General features: G+C 50.4%; 1 protein-coding gene across 2 annotated transcripts in view; it reads left to right on the top strand.

Annotated features, from left to right (window-relative positions):
- The window catches only part of RBM20 (RNA binding motif protein 20), a gene marked incomplete at its 3' end in the record, with an annotated part of 215,048 nt that overhangs the window by 179,518 nt on the left and 19,165 nt on the right, over nt 1-16,365 (top strand). Inside the window, exons 8-10 of one of the 2 annotated variants that reach the window (XM_082854792.1) lie at nt 5,735-5,814; nt 7,892-8,540; nt 15,197-15,283. In XM_082854792.1, the coding sequence (XP_082710918.1) occupies nt 5,735-5,814; nt 7,892-8,540; nt 15,197-15,283 (816 nt within the window). Of the gene's footprint in view, nt 1-5,734; nt 5,815-7,891; nt 8,541-15,178; nt 15,284-16,365 lie in introns of both variants that reach the window. The other variant, XM_082854791.1, reaches the window with a different exon arrangement.

Here is a 16,365-nt window from a genome sequence, read left to right as displayed (position 1 = left end):
ATTTTCTGCTTCCCAAGCAGTCACACTGCCTCTAGGTGCAGGCATCTCAAGGCGTTTCCACTGCATAGAAATATGTGCCTTGTGGTCCCTATGTTGACCTGAATCAGCTAGAACTTTAGCATAATGGCTAAAGTAAAAAAAGGAATGTTTTCACTCATGTAACTAAAAAGACCAGGAGTAGCCCTGGCTGCAGGCAGGGCTGCATTCAGGGCCCAAATGCTCTCATGAGGACTTGGTTTCTCTCCACTCTGCTTTCGGTTCGCTTGGCTTGGTCATTGGGGTCTCCCTGCGGTGGCCCCTGACAGCCCCCGGCTCTCTCCTCTAGGCGGCGCGATGGCTTCAGTGATTCCAGCAGCTCTGGCGCCTCAGCCTCCCATTTCCTTCACCAAGAGAAAGCTGGACTTTTTCCTAGTAGCTCCCACAGAAGTCCCGAAAGTCATTCCAATCAGGCTAGCTTTGGACACGTGCTGTTCCCTGAGCCAGTCTCTGTGGCCATGCTGTGACTGGCCAGGCCTGTGTCACCTGCTATGTCCTGGAAGCAGGCTGCAGAAGAGAGGATGGTTCCTGGGGAGGCAGACAGCAAAGCACTGTATCCACATGTGTCACTGTATCTGCATGTGTCACTGTATCCACATGTGTCTCTGGGCCAAAGGGCTACCACATGGGGTCCCGCCAGGGCTTGCAGAGGTGGGGGAAATTTTAATGGGTCTCTGTCCTGGAACTTTACCTTTTGCTCACCAGGCAAAGTGGAGGGAGAAGAAGGAGAGATTTTAAGGCATTTTCTCCTCTCCTCTCTTGAATATTTCCTCATGCCAGTAATCTTGTCTCACTCTTTGTGGCAGAGATTTTATTCCTCAGGGCGTTTGGGGCAGAAACTTTCACGTAATAGGTATCCAACAAATGTGTGAAATGAATGAGAAAGAGAAAATCTGAAGGAACAGTAAAAAGTGAGTGTTTTCCTGCCTGCAGACCTGCGTGACAAGATTGGTTATTCTATAGAGACTTCCCCAGAGTCACAGTGTCTTACCGGCAGAAGGGAGCTTGGAATAGTTTAAATCTGTGTGTTCCAGTCACTCCATCAGAAAACTGTCAGGGGAGTTTTCAAGTCCTCTTGCCCAGATGTTCTCATTTAGTGGATTGGGGTGGGACTGAAGCTCCCAGGTGGTTTGGGGACAGCGGGCCTGGTTTCAGTGTCACTGGTAAGTTGCCAGCCTCCTGGCCACAGAGATGGTCCCTGGCCCTGGGAAGCAGTCTTGTGAGTGGTCCATGATGCTCTTGGTTAGGAAGAATAAATCAGCAAATGATGACTGAGGGTCTTTTCCATATAACATGTGGTGCCGAGAGCTACAATGAATATGAGAATAGACCTCACTTGGGGAAAGTTTGCCGTCTCACTTGTGATTATTTTCCCAATCACAGAACAGCCTCCTGGGGCCCCTGTCAGCCCAGCGCCCCCTGAAGTTCCTTCTGTTCAGGTCGCACGGCCCCGGTGAGTCAAGGAATGGGGTTACTGATCGCAGCCGTTAGTGGCACAGGGCCCCGCATGGAATGAGCGCTCCACGATGACTGGCTGGAGAGATGGAGGGATGGGCTGACGAGAAAGGACATGACGATCTGCAAATACTATATGCTGGGGTTGGCGGAGATAAACTGGGGAGATAAACAATTCTCGTGATTTCAACCTGAGTGCATATGTACGGAGCTCCTAGAAGTTCAGTGGCAAAAGGCAGTGTGACTTGCTTGTGTAAAGAAGGGAGAGATTCCTGAGTAGGGCCTTGAAGGGTGAGGCAACTTAATGAAACAGAGAGGGGGTTTCTGGGCAGCAGTCGGGTGAGAAGAGATGTAGAGCCTGGAAAGCACACTCATGTCAGAAACAGTCAGGGCTGCTGGGACAGGATCTGGCTCTGACAAGTTCAGGGCTCATCTGGAAGGTTTCAGCATCTTCCTGGGACTCTGGAGACACGTAGAACAGCCGCGGAGGGGTCCGGAGGCACAAAACTCTCTGTCAGCTTCTTTTATGCTGGCCCAGCATCTGCCTCCCTCTGAGGGCACACTTCCCTGGGACTCTATGGGGCTTGGAAGCTCACCCTTGTCCTAAAGTAGCAAGATGTGTTGACCAAGAGCACTGTGGATGGTCCCCTGGGGGCTTGTTGACAGTCGAAATGGATTCACCGTGGGTGGTGGGGGGGGTCAATATACAATTCTGTCTACTTTTGTGTGTGTTTGAAATGTTCTGCAATAAAAAGGTACCCCCAAACATCATCGCAGACCTACTCTGTTCTCTTCCATTTCCACTCCCCTGCAGCGAGTACAGCTTTATTGTACCTGCCTCCTTTATACCTTTAACCACAGGATAACGAGGCCAGGCCTGAAGAGGAAGATGGGGAGGATTTTCTTAGAGTGAAAAGTTGATTCTGTTATTTGAAAATCTTTGGCCACTTCTGACTCCTTCTCAGACGGCAGCTGGCAGGGTGTTTGGGCCAGAGAGTGCCAACAATTTGGAATTATCACTTAAAAGAGAGAAACTGACCTCTGGTCCTCAGAGGGGGGGTCACAGTGCCTGTGACCACCAGCCCCAGCGTATAGTATTTGCAGATCGTCATGTCCTTTCTCGTCAGCCCATCCCTCCATCTCTCCAGCCAGTCATCGTGGAGCGCTCATTCCATGCGGGGCCCTGTGCCACTAACGGCTGCGATCAATAACCCCATTCCCTGCCTCACTGGGGCCGTGCGACCTGAACAGAAGGAACTTCAGGGGGTGCTGGGCTGACAATGGCCCCAGGAGGCTGTTCTGTGATTGGGAAAATAAGGGGCAAGGAAATAGTTAAGCCCAGAAGAGGCTCTTCTAGCCCCCAAAGAACTCTGGATGCATCTCTTTGACCCCCAGGGGACCACATTGGGCCACTAGAGGGTGTTTCCATCTGTGGTGCTTGATTGGCTGCTCTGCCCTCATCAGGCGGCACCCGGAGGGGAAGGGCCCGAGGGGCTGCTGTCTGTGGTGGTGGAGATGCAGAAGGCACCATGAGCTCCTAGAACACCTCTGGCTCTGACCCTGGCCTGACCTGCCCGTCCCTGCAGGTCTTAACCGCACCACCCATGCTACCCCTGGGTAACCGGCAGAACCTCAGCTGCTCCCTGACCAGGCCCCCTCCTCTCACCCCAGGCTCTCCTGGATCTGGACTGGAAGGAACAATCATGAGGATATGAGATTCCAGAGAACAGAAGAAAAGTGTTGGGGACTTTGGGGACTCTTTTTTGCCACAGAAAGTCCCTGATCCAACCCCCTCAGGGAATTTGTGTGTTCTGAAAAGTCGCCATGGTACATTGTACCCAGTTTGGGGGCACATTCTTTAGCCTTTGCCTATTCCAGCTTGGCAGGATGAGGACAGATTTGGGACTTGGGATGTGGCCTCCCCGGTGCCAGGAGATCTTATCACACGTCCCTGCACTGGATCCTGATGGCTCCCTCCGGCTTTCCCAAGCTGGCCCGCATGGAGGCAGTGCTGCAGTGGGTCTCCTGCGGACCAGCCATCCCAGGCGGGCCTCTCCCATGATGGTGCAGTAGGCAACTTCCACCTTGTGGCCCAAGGTGGGGAGGCAGAAGGAAGACCCACTCAGTGGAATCACCTCCACGTGAACCTTCTTGTTCTACCCACAGGTGGTGACCAACAATGCTGGTGGGAGGACAGATGGTCTCGGGTGGGGTGGAAGGAAGCATCCTGGGCAGTAGCCTTCTTCTCCGCCCAGGCCCACAGCCCCAGCTCTTTTGTTGCTTGGCCTTCGGTCTCTGCTTCTGGTCCAGTTTAAGCAGCTCAGGTGCTAGTTGACAGTGCAGGGCTTGGGTGATCTGGTTACTTGTAGGTGACACTTCCATATGCTTACAGAGGGTCAACCTTTATAGCTACAGTCAGATGAAAGGGACCATTTGCCAAAAGTGTGAGGCTCCTTTTGGGTGGGTATCCTGACCAGTGCTCAGTTCCTGGGCCTTTTCTTGAACGGGGATTGACTACCTTCTTGACCTCCTCCTTCTTCACGACCACAGGGCTAGCGGTCACTTCCTTCTCTTTGACGTTCTCTCCTCTTGCATTTCGAGTTGACAAGAGATCCCTCCCTGGCTTGAACATTTTACATCCTTTCCCTAAGTCCGAGGTCTGACTTCTCCCCTGAACCCACAGGCAGCTCCTCCTTTATTCTCTCCTGAACTGTTTTCCCAGCCCAAGCTTCAATCTTAACAATAACACAGATAAGCAGCTGTGCACTCAGAGGACTCACAGAATTCTAGTCCCAATCACAGAGCTCAATTCATATCTCTGGTCCTGGGTTTCACACCTATAAAATGAGATATTTGATGGTACCTAACATTTGTATAGCTCTAAGATTTCATGATCCTTTGTTAAGTACGTAGGAAAAAAAATTGAGGATAAAAAGAGCAGTTGATTAAGTTTCTTAATAAAATTCTTTGTCAAAAGTTGACATCACTAGGCTTCCCTGGTGGCGCAATGGTCGAGAGTCCGCCTGCCGATGCAGGGGACACGGGTTCGTGCCCCGGTCCGGGAGGATCCCACATGCCGCAGAGCGGCTGGGCCCGTGAGCCATGGCCGCTGAGTGGGCGCGTCCGGAGCCTGTGCTCCACAACGGGAGAGGCCGCAACAGTGAGGGGCCCGCATACCGAAAAAAAAAAAAAAAAAAGTTGACATCATAGACTGAGGGTTTTTAGGTCTTTTTTTAACCTCAGTATTACTGAGATATAATTCACATACCATAAATTCAGCCTGTTCCATACACTTTAATTGGATGAATTTTGTGTAGTCTTTTGGAAAATGCTTCCATCCTTCTGTGCTCATGAATTTCTTTTTTTAATCATTTATTTTTTATTGTTTTGTTAATGTTTGGCCAGTGTGGGTTTAGGAAAGGGCTTGGGTTGGGATTTGGGAGCTGGCGTGGTCCTGTCCTGGCACAGTCATCCCGTAGTAACTTCTGGGAAGGGCAGAGCCTTTGGGTGCCTGGCCTCCTCAGCTGGGAAGCCTGGCTCACAGCCTGCGCTGCCCACCTTGCAGATTTACGTTGAGCACCAAATGACCCCTGTGGATCCCCGCACTGAAGTCAGGAGTTGCAGGAAGCATGGGGCATAGAAAGGACCTTGGAGTTAAAATGCCTGTTGTCGGGTCCTGATTTTCTAATGATCTCTGTGACCTTGAATGTGTTCCTTAACACAGCACAACCCCAGGAGTCACCCTAGAACACAATGTGGCTGGCGGCTGGAACTGTGCCAGGCAGAACTCTGCCTCAGTGACCTCTCTGGGTCTCAGTTTCCTCAGGTGTAAAATGTGGAGGCTGCATGTTAGTGATCTTCAAGTCTCTTTCCAAGTTATAATGCCTTCCTCCCTCCCGCCCTCTTTCCCTTCCTTCCTTTCACATTTTAGATATTTGCTTTTATTTGGAAGGAGGTGGGAGGTGGGTATTAACAAATGCCGCTTTTCCCAGCATGTGGGTGGTGAGCCTCAGGCTCCTTCCTTCCCAGCTCAAGGGATGCCACGTGCCCTGGACCACGCAGCCCCACCACCGTTCAGCATTATGTTCATACTCTTCATCCTCTGGATTAAACTTTTTCTTCCCCTAAAAAGGCACTTTTCCCCCTTTGGTGGACAGGGCAATGAACCCAAGTCCTAGCTGATTCCTTCTGGTGTTTGCAAGACCATCTCTGGTCTGATGGTGACCCCTCTGACTTTGCCTAGAAACCTGGGAAAGCCGTGGCTGCCATCATCCAGGACATCCATTCCCAGAGGGAGAGGGACATGTTCCGGGAAGCAGACAGGTGAGGCCCGGTCTCAGGTCTCAGGGCAGATTCTGCGTCATTGAAACATTCTCCCCTTTCTCTTTCTCAGGGGTATTTGAGTCACTCTGTGCTCCGCCCTTGCCTCTGCCCTGTCCATCAGCCTCTCTGGGCCCTGTATTTCCATGTGCCTGGTGGAACGCATCAGTCCAGTCCGGTGCTCAGGTTAAACCTCAGAAAAGTTCAAGATGCTAAGCTTCCCCTCAGCTGCGCCTCCTTTGTTGTCAAGGAGTATAGGAGGGGATCTGCTGATATATGGCTCTCAAGGGCAAATGTACACTCTGCTAAAACAGCCTGAAAGTGTGTCTGTGTGTTGTGTGTGTTGTGTGTGTTGTGTGTGTGTTGTGGTTGTACTGTGTTTGTGGTGTGTTGTGTGTGTGTGTTTCGTGTGTGGTTGTACTGTGTGTGTGTTGTGTTTGGTGTGTGTGTGTGTGTGTGTGTGTGGTGTGTGGTTGTATTGTGTATGTGGTGTGTTTGTGTGTGGTGTGTTCTGTGTGTGTTTAGTGTGTGTAGTGTGTCTGTATTGTGTGTGTGTTGTGTTTTGTGTGTGTGTGTGTTTGGTGTGTGTTGTGTGGTTGTATTGTGCGTGTGGTGTGTGTAGTGTGTTGTGTGTGTGGTTGTATTGTGTGGTGTGTGTGTTGTGTTGTAGTGTGTGTGGTGTGTGTATGTGGTACATATGTGGGTGTATTGTGTGGTGTGTGTGTTTGGTGTGTGTTGTAGTGTGTGTGGTATGTGTATGTGGTACATGTGTGGGTGTATGTGTGTGGTGTGGGTGTATGTGTGGTGTGTGTGTCTTCTGTTTAGAGCCAGCCCTTGATTTTTCTTGAGCTGAATGTAGGTGTAGAAACATCCATGACCTGACCAGTCATTTACTCTGAACATCGAGTGCAGTCACATTTCCAACTCATTTCTCCCAGCTGAAGTTGTGACCCTGCCAAGCCCGGGCTACAAGTTCACCACTGTCACTGCCCTATGGAGACAGTCCCTGCAGAGGCCACTGTGGAAAAAGCAGGAGCGGCACCTGGCCGGCACATTCTGTGGCTCTTACCCGGGGCTGCCGCAGATGGCACCCTAACCTCGCTGCAGAGGGCCCGGCCCAGGCTGCTTCCCCAGTGGAGGTCAAGGCTGGTCCCAGTGAGCCACGTCTCTTGTCCCCTGGTCAGTGAGGACTGCGTGGTTTTCCTGTATTTGGGAACCAAATGAAAGTTGCCTGTCCTTTTAGAATGTCAGGTGGATGACTCAGTTGACCTGCTTAATAACAACCTTTGTGTGTGTGTGTGTGTGTGTGTGTATGTGTATCTTTGTATGTAGCTGTTTCAAGTTTGGAATTTTTGTTCGTTTGTTTGTTTTTAATATTATAGTTGTTTGGGTTTTTAAAAGACTGTGAAGCCACACCGTGACCCTGCAGTTCTGTGGTAGAGTTGGGGTGCAGGTGACCAAGAGGTCTTGCTCTGAACCCTATACGGGCTGGGGTCTTTTTCTGTGTTTCTGTTTCTTCATCTGATACATGAGCAGGTCAGGGCTCTAAGGATTCTTCCAACCCCAAAATGCCTTCCTAGAAAAATGGAACCCAATAGGTGGCCTTTATTTCGGTAGAGGCCAGGTGGAGGGGCGGCTTCAGTCTCATAGTCAAGAGGTCGGCTGATTGAACCCCGGGGTTAGGCAGTCTTGCCTACCAGGATGGACCAGGGCAACTCGGCGCACCCCGCCCCCGCCCACCAGGAGAGTCTCCTCCTCCCTGAGCGTAGCTCATTTCCAAGAGGAAGAGAGCTGGGGTGAGCCAGAACAGCCCAATTTTTCATCCCAGTTCCCAGGAGCAGAATGAGTAAAGGGGCAGAAAGCCCCCAGGACTGTGCTCAGGGAAAATCCCTCCTAGAAGCCTGGAGGGAGGAAAAGCTTGTTCCTGGACCTTTCTGTGCGCTCTGCGCAGTTGTGGTGAAGCGTGTTATGGCCAGGTGGGGTCACGCGCACAGTATGTCTGTTGCAGAGACGGCGTGTATCTGGGGATGGAGGCTGAGGAAGGTGCAGATTCTAAAACGGCTCCTTTGCTCCCTCACAGATACGGCCCAGAAAGGCCGAGATCTCGAAGTCCGGTGAGCCGGTCATTGTCCCCGAGGTCCCACACTCCGAGCTTCACCTCCTGCAGCTCTTCTCACAGCCCCCCAGGCCCCTCTCGGGCTGACTGGGGCAGCGGCCGGGACTCGTGGGAGCACTCGCCCTACGCCAGGAGGGAGGAAGAGCGAGGCCCGGTCCCCTGGAGGGAGAACGGGGAGGACAAGAGGGACAGGATGGACACGTGGGTGCATGACCGCAAACAGTACCCCCGGCAACTGGACAAGGCCGAGTTAGATGAACGGCTGGAAGGAGGGAGGGGCTACCGAGAAAGGCACCCGAGGTCTGGGTCCCCCAACCTGCTCCACTCTGCGTCGGGATACAAAAGCCGAGAAGACGGCTATTACCGCAAAGAGTCCAAGGGCAAATCGGACAAGTATCTGAAGCAGCAGCAGGATGTCCCTGGGAGGTCCAGGAGGAAAGATGAGGCCAGGCTGCGGGAAGGCAGACACGCCCCCCCTGACGGCTCGGGCAGGGAAGACGGGCTGGAACCGAAGGGCACCAAGTCGAAGCAGAGTGAGAAAACCAGAACCAAGAGACCTGATAGAGACCAAGACGGAGCTGATAGTAAAGAAAGCAAAATGGCAGAGAATGAGGTAATAATGTAATCCCTTCCACCAGGTAAGGAGAGGCAGGTCCCACGGGAGAATACTATTAATAGAATGGTGATGAACGTTTATTGAGTGAATGAAAGATTTACTGAATGTTTACTCTGTACCAGGCACTGTGCTAAACACTTTATCTCAATTTAATCCTCACGGCAAGCCTATGAGGTAATACTAGTAATGATACTATCATTGCTATAGATGAGGAAACCAAGGCACAGAGAGTTTAAGTTAGTTGCCCAAGGACACACAGTCAGGAAATGGTGGAGCTGGAATGGTGATCTGGCTCCACAGCACCCTCTGCCTTTACTAGAAATTAGGCAGCGACGTGACGCAAAGTCCTTCTATTTTGTCTGTTTGTCTAGAGTGGAACGGCCCTGAGGTGTTTGTACCCACAGACCGTGCCGGGGGAGATTAGACCTTTGGTTCGCTCCATCGTCTCTCCTGCCGAAAACGTCTACCAGTGTTGGGGCTTTGATGAGAGGCGGTAAAGGAGAAGCAGCCACCACCCATTCAGTGATACTGGGCACCCAGGGCTTGGTGTGTTTCTCTAGACCCAGTCCACAGTGTTTTCCTTCCACTGGAATAAAAATGCTCAGTAGCTGGCTGGCACCTTTCATCCAAGTGCTTCAGCCAGGGCTCACAACGTGCTGTGCAACTTCAGTTCACACAGTGGGTCACAAGGAGGACTCTGGGTACCAGGTTTATACTCTAGTTTGGCTTGCGCTTCTTTCTTGCCAGAGCCGCCTGCATTTAAGTAGGAGTGGGATGGTGGAGGTTGGCGAGGAGGTGGGGGTGGCCTGCATAAAGAATCCACTTAAAAAATCCTACATGCGGGCTTCCCTGGTGGCGCAGTGGTTGAGAGTCTGCCTGCCGATGCAGGGGACACGGGTTCGTGTCCCGGTCCGGGAAGATCCCACATGCCACGGAGCGGCTGGGCCCATGAGCTGTGCGTCTGGAGCCTGTGCTCCGTAACGGAGAGGCCACAACAGTGAGAGGCCCGCGTACCGCAAAAAGAAAAAAAAAAATCTTACATGCATATCTTCTAGTCTGACCCAGGAGCTGTTGACAATGACTAAGTCCGAATAAGAATCCCAGGCCTCAACTCCATGAACACTGAAGGGCCGTGCTTTGGCCACGACTTTATTCCTACATGCATTGCCGGGGGGTGTGCTAGGCACAGGGGTTCAAAGATGAGTAGGAAGTAGTCATGTTATGGCAGAGATTAAGTTCTAGTGGTGGAAGCCAACCTACAAAAATAATTTACATACAGTGGGGCCCCTGCTGGAGACCAGTGGACAGTCAGCTCTGCACAGGAGAGAAGGAGAGCTGCACAGAGGAGGTGGCATTTGAGCTGGACATCGAAAGTGGGGAAAAAGGCAGTATGGGAAGCAGCAAGGGCAAAAGTGAGAAAGGAAGACTTTTTTTATTGCTGGTTTATAATATATTAGTTTCAGGTTTACAACGTAGTGATTTGCTATTTTATAGATTACACTTCATTTAAAGTTATTATAAAATATTGGCTGTATTCCCTGTGCTTTACAATATATCCTTGTTGCTTACTTATTTTATACATAGCAGTTTATACCCCTTAATCCCCTACCCCTATCTTGACCCTCCCACCTTCCCAGTCCCCACTGGTAACTACTCTTTTGTTCTCTGTATCTGTGAGTTCTTTTCTGTTTTGTTATATTCATTCATTTGTTTTATTTTTTAGATTCCACATATAAGTGATAACATAAATACTTGTCTTTCTCTGTCTGACTTATTTCACTAAACATAATTCCCCCCAGGTCTATCTATGTTGTTGCAAATGGCGTTATTTCATTCTTTTTTACGGCCGAGTAATACTCCAGGTTCTTCATAACAGGGAAGACTGTTTTGAAGAACCTGGAGATACTCAACGTGGCTGTATCTTTAGGGCATATTAAAGGGTAGTGTTTTTAAGAAGTAAAATCATGGCTCTCATACAAACATAAAATGAATACATGTCAAAGGTATTGTTTAACTCATTAATTAATGAGGGAACCAGTAAGATGTGAAAGGCTGTTCAGAGGAGAATCCAAAGAGCAGGCATACAGAGGCACTCAGTAATGCTGAGGTGAATTTGCTAATAGATGTGAAACTGGCCTCTTCTGTGGGAATCAGTGGCATCTCCAGCAGATAAAGTTCCTTTGCATCTCTATGAACAAGAATCATTTGTACTATTATCACATTTCTGCAGTTTACAAAGTTGTGAAATAGCTCAGTTCAAGCTAATGAAAGGTGCAGACTCCGATAGAATCAAGTACCCTGGAAGGGTGCTAGACAAATGCCCAGCCTTCCATTGGAAGGACTCCCAGCAATCTTTTTTGCCCATCTCAAAGTCTGCCACAACTTCCCCTGGCAGAGCAGGGGAAGCACAGGAGATGAGATTAGGGAAGTGGGTGGGGTGGGCCCATGAAGGACCTCTTGTTTGTACTTGAACTGGATCCAGAGAAGCTGTGAACTAGTGGATGTTTTTAAGAAGAGTGTCTATGCTCGGAGGTGTCCAAGGGGCTGGTGATGGGTCAGTACCTTGAGAAAAGAAGGAAAGAGAGTGAGAGTTAGCAGGGCCTCAAGGCCTCATACACATACCACCAGTCTGGAACCCTCTGTCCCCCATGGCAAAGGGGCGGAGCTGCCCCTTTGCCCTCCTACCCACACTTCTGAGACTCTTTGGTAACTTCTCCTATTGTACCCACCCTACTTTCACTGGTTTGCACAACATTGCTCATTCATGGTGACGCATGCTGTGGACCATCCCAAGAGCCCCTGATGCAAAAAAAGCTTCCCAGAAAGGCCCCGTGGGTTTCCCCACAATTCTGTCCTTCTAGTAGGTTCCGCCTCTAATAGCCCTAGAGTGGGGTCAGTAGGGACTTGTTGGGGTCCCCAACAGATTGTTTCTGTGGGTTTGGAGCCAGGCAGCCAATACCATTTGATGGAATAACAGCAGAACAAAGAGTTTTCCTCACTGATCTCAAACTTCTCATCACAATCTTGAGAACAACCTAGAACCCACAGGGTTGCTCCAGGAGTCCGAGAACAGGCAGAGACTAAACTTGGGGAATGAAGGCAGCAGGGCTGAGGACAGGGTCCCTGCCTTTCTTATGATATACCAGGCACCTCCCACCACAGGGCCTTTGCACATGTTCCCCTGCCTGGGAGCCCCTTCCCCACCAAAGCCCATGTGGCTCCCTACTCACTGTCACAGTCTCCAACGTTTATTCCTGGCCACCACATAAAATCACAACATCCCAACCCACTTCTTTTCCTTCCCTGCTTTCTTTTTCTCGGTGGCATCTGTCTCCTTCTGACCTAGCCCCTAATGTCTTTATTTATTTTATTTAGAGTCTGCTCTCCCTCCCAACCCTCCCCTACCCCCATCCCCCATGTAACCTCCATGAGGGCAGGAATTTTTGTCTGCTGTGCTCACTGCCCTGCCCCCAGCTCCTAGATTAGGGTTTGGCCCAGAGTGGGCATTCAATAAGTATTTGTTGAAGGCATGAATGACTGAACCCAGACTCTGGAGGTAGAGGCCTGGCGTCTGAGAACCAAGTCACACCCTGTTCTTCTCAGCCTCAGTTTTCTTGTTTGTGAAATGGGTGTGATCACAAGGCTGCTGTAGGACTTTAACAAGCTTGTGCTCACGGGAAACCCTGGGAGATTCTGGAGAGAGTGCCCAGTGCTGGGGAAGCCAGTGTGTGCGCTGCTCAGTGTTTCTGGGTGGCCACAGCCAGACATGAGGCCCAGCCCTGACCATGAGACCAGAGGTAAAAGAAAGAAGTCAAGTCACTGAATAGGGAGACTTGGAAAAGAAGCGCTCCCCCACTTTCCTGGAAGGGGCATCAGGGTTTACAGAACCAGGTGCCTAGAGAAGGGAAGCCAGGCAGCTGACACAGACCAGACAGCATGATTGAAGCCAAGGTGGAGAGCTGGGACCATGGTGGACCAAGCAGGAGGTACCTGTCTGCTGGGGCAGCCACTGCTCAGCTCCATTCTGTGGCTGCCATTCAGGCACAGCTGCCCTGTGTTGTCAGATTTCCCATTTCTTAGAGCAAGACCAAAGTCCAGATGCAGGTATCTGTATGAAATTTCCCACGTTTTAGAAACTGTATAGAACAAAACATGTCTGTGGGCCAGATGGAGCCCCAGGTGTCCCCAGAATGCAGCCCCCAGTATAAACAATCCCTAGGAGACAGAAATAGCAAACCCACTTATGTTAGTTCAAAGCCCAGACAGAGACCCAAGCATGCTGGGAGGCAGGTGTGTACTTGTTATTCACTCCACCCTCTCCTACCTGTCTCCATTCTCGTACTGCCCAGTGTTCGTGGAGCACCTAGCACTGAGGCTGCAGTTGTGAGCCAAAGGTAAAATGACTCTTGATCTCATGGAGCTCATGGTCTAATGAAAAACATGCTAATCAAATAATTCCTTAAATGAGTACACGAGTGTGAGTGTGAAGTGCTAAGGAGATGGAGGATACAGTGCTCTTAGTGCCAGTAAGCAGGGGTCCCCTAACCTCTGGTTAGGAACCCGGCTGCACAGCAGGAGGTGAGTGGCGGGCAGGCGAGCAAAGCTTCACCTGCGGCTCCCGTGTCACTGGCGTTACCGCCTGAGCCATCCCCTGCCCCCCCATCCCTCCCCGTCCATGGAAAAACTGTCTTCCACGAAACCAGTCCCTGGTGCCAAAAAGGTTGGGGACCACTGCCTGTAACGAATCAGAGGCTCTCCTTGGTTAGGATGTGTGGCTGCTGGGATTGAAAGGAAAGGTGGGTATTTACTGGGTGAAGCAAAGGGGAAGAGAACGAAATGTTCAAGCAAGAAGGTGCAGTGAGGATATGATAGATTTTGCATTTTGGAGTCATCATTCCTCATCGCCTCGGGGAGAATACACTTGGGAGGGGCTACAGAGCAGAAGTGGAAGACCACCCAGGAGGTGGTTTAGCAGTAACCCCGGCCCTGTGGTGGCAGCCCTGCGTGCAGCAGTTGGGACCTAACACATTGCTCCCTGAGCTGCTTGGTGGCGGGATGGGATGAGTGCCTTGGTTGCATTTGTCTGTTCCCTGTAAGCTGCTGTCACCTGGAAATGCTCCCAGGGCCAGGGGTGCACTGAAAGGCACTGCTCTATCTCCTTTGCCTGCAGGGAGGGAGAGAGGTCCGCCTGGCGGGGGGCTTTTGGCGGCCAGGCTGTCCCTGCCTCTCCCAGCTTGAACTGGAGGGAGTCTCTTTACTGTGTTGACCTGGGCGTGTGCTGCCGGAACTGCCTGGGAAGGGTAAGGGCTATTTATTTTGACAAGGGAGGGCCATGGATAATTTATTCAGGAAGACAAAAATAAAGAAAAGGGGTCCCCTGTTGGTAGAAGCTCTGGATTCTGAGGGCTAAAAAGGCATTTGGAGCTGCTTTGAGCTCAGGTCAGCTCAGAAGGCTGGAGCAGAGCTTCCGCTCTGAACACCGGAAAGAGCAAAGACTCGAGGATTTAAACTGTCTTCTCCTGTCCCATAACAACTGGTTAAACCCGTCAGCCCTGAGCTCCTGCCCCAGCTGCCTCCTTGTCGGCAAGGACGGGTGTGTCTTCTCTTAAGAAATCAGAGCGAGAGTGGTTTACTTTGAGCCAACCTCGGCCAAAATTGTTGAGCAAATGCAACTTGCTGCCAAGAATGCCCAGGAACAGTGACTGATTTGGTGGCCAGAGTTTGTCTTGGGAGAATGTCCTCCTCAACCTTCTGAAATGGGGATTGGCAAACTTTTTCTACAAAACACCAGAGAGTAACTATTTTAGGCATATGGGCCACAAGGCAAAATTGAGGATGTTATGTAGCTAATATAATATAAGCATTTAACATACAGCCATTTAGAGACATGAGAAGCATTGTTAATTCGCAGACTGTACAAAAAAGAGGAACTGAATCAGATTTGGCTTGAGGACTATAGTTGGCTGACCCCTGTTTTCAAGGCTGGTCAGAGACCCTAATTCTCAAAGCAAACATCTGCTTTCAGTTGTTCAATTTCCCAGACATGAGTACTAGTGTGAGGGACTTAATCTGAGGGAGGGAATAGGAGGAAGGAAGACGGGGCAGGATTGCTAGTTGGGGCTATAGCTCTACGACAGAGATAAGGCAAAAGAGAGGTAAGAGGGGCCCTGATTGGGTGACAACACCCTTCCTACCCATAAGTGGCCTGGAGGTGATTTTTTTTTATGGCTAAGACTGATCTGTTGGTGAGATGTCACCGTGATGGTTGTGAACCCCAGGGTCGGTTCCCCCTTGGCCCCTTTACTCACCCTCACTGTCTACAGATTATACAGCTGCAAAAAGTACCCAGTTTGCCAGGGACGTCTGCCTCCCTAAAGCCGTGAAGACATTTCTGTGCCTCCGTTTGTGTGACCTTGAACAAGTTACTTAACCTCTCTGAGCCTCAGTTTCCCCATCTACATAATGAAGATGATAATAGCACCTGCCTCTGAGGGGTTCTGTGAGGATAAAGGAAGTGATGTGTGTGAAACACATCCGACAGCATTAGCTGTGCTCAATAGTGTTGTTTTCCTCTTGGCGTGCCCTCTGCCACTTCTCACTGTTGACTTGATTCGTTCTGCTCTTCCTTTGGTAAGGCTGAAAAAGAGGAACAGGACAGCATGGAAGAGAGCCCCCTGCATCTGGGGAGGCAGGAGAAAGAAACAGAGTCCTCTGATGCAGCGAACACAAAGGCGAGGAAGGTAAAGTTTGTCCCAGATGCTGGCAGTGTAGCCGCATCAACACAGCAGCCACTGGGCTCCAAGTCACAGGCATCCCCATCCTGCCGGGTGATGACCTGCTTGCTGCATGGGATGTGCCTGAGACCCCACCAGCGGGTCTGTGAATGAAGCCAGCACTTCTTGGAGGAATGGCTTTGCCTGGGATCCTTGCACAGTCTTTATTGAGGAAATCTTTACCACATGCCTGGGCTCTGCCTCAGTCTTCAGTAACTTGGCTGCGCTTATAAGAGAAAACATGTGCCCAAAAAAGACTCAGGCTTCAGAGCCAGGCTCCCAAAATAGGCAGCTGCCTTGGGAGGGGCTGGAGGAGGAAGGGGGCTTTGGGTACTCAAGCTGGGGTCCTGAACCTCAGCAGGCCCTGACCCTGGGATTAACAAAACATCTACCGTGCTTGTAAAGATTATTTTACTTAATTAAAATGAAAAACCCAGTTACAGGGCTGGGGCTGCCACAGCAAAAAGAAGTGTCCTTGGAACGTGGCCAGCTTCGTGCCTTTCCGGCCAGGAGAGGCAGAGAGATGAGTATCGCTGGCAGGGAAACTGATCTAAAGCTGGCTGCTGGGTCCATGGGCTGCTGGGGAAGCAAGGGGAAAGTTTCAGGAGGGGCCAAGTTTGAGCCATGGCTACGGAGGGTTGCACCCTTGCTGGGAGAGGTTGTTTGGGAGAATTTTGTAGGGACTTTGCTGCACTTAACATTTAGTGATGCCCTACTTGCAAGGAAATAGCTCCAGAAAGTTGATGCGTGTAGCGCTTACAACTCAATCATTCATTTGTTCAAAAACCATTTATTTTTCAGAATTAAAAAAAAATAAAATTTCCAGAAATTGATCAGAAAAAGATGAGCAGAGATTGATATCTAGTATTAGGAAGCAGGCTAAGTAACTTTCATTGGAATCCTACATGGGCATTAACAGTTAAGGTGTAGATGTAGGTCCGATGATATAGAAACACCTCTAAGCCACATTACTGAATAAAAATGTGTTGCCCACAACTAAAAAAACAACTAAACAAAACAAAAGAAAAAACTATTTATTGAGCACCTAC

Source organism: Leucopleurus acutus (genome assembly GCF_964270905.1).
Source record: "Leucopleurus acutus genome assembly, chromosome: 14".
NCBI lineage: Eukaryota > Metazoa > Chordata > Mammalia > Artiodactyla > Delphinidae > Leucopleurus > Leucopleurus acutus.
Note: the sequence above shows the minus strand (reverse complement) of the source record. Positions and strands in the feature narration are given on the sequence as shown.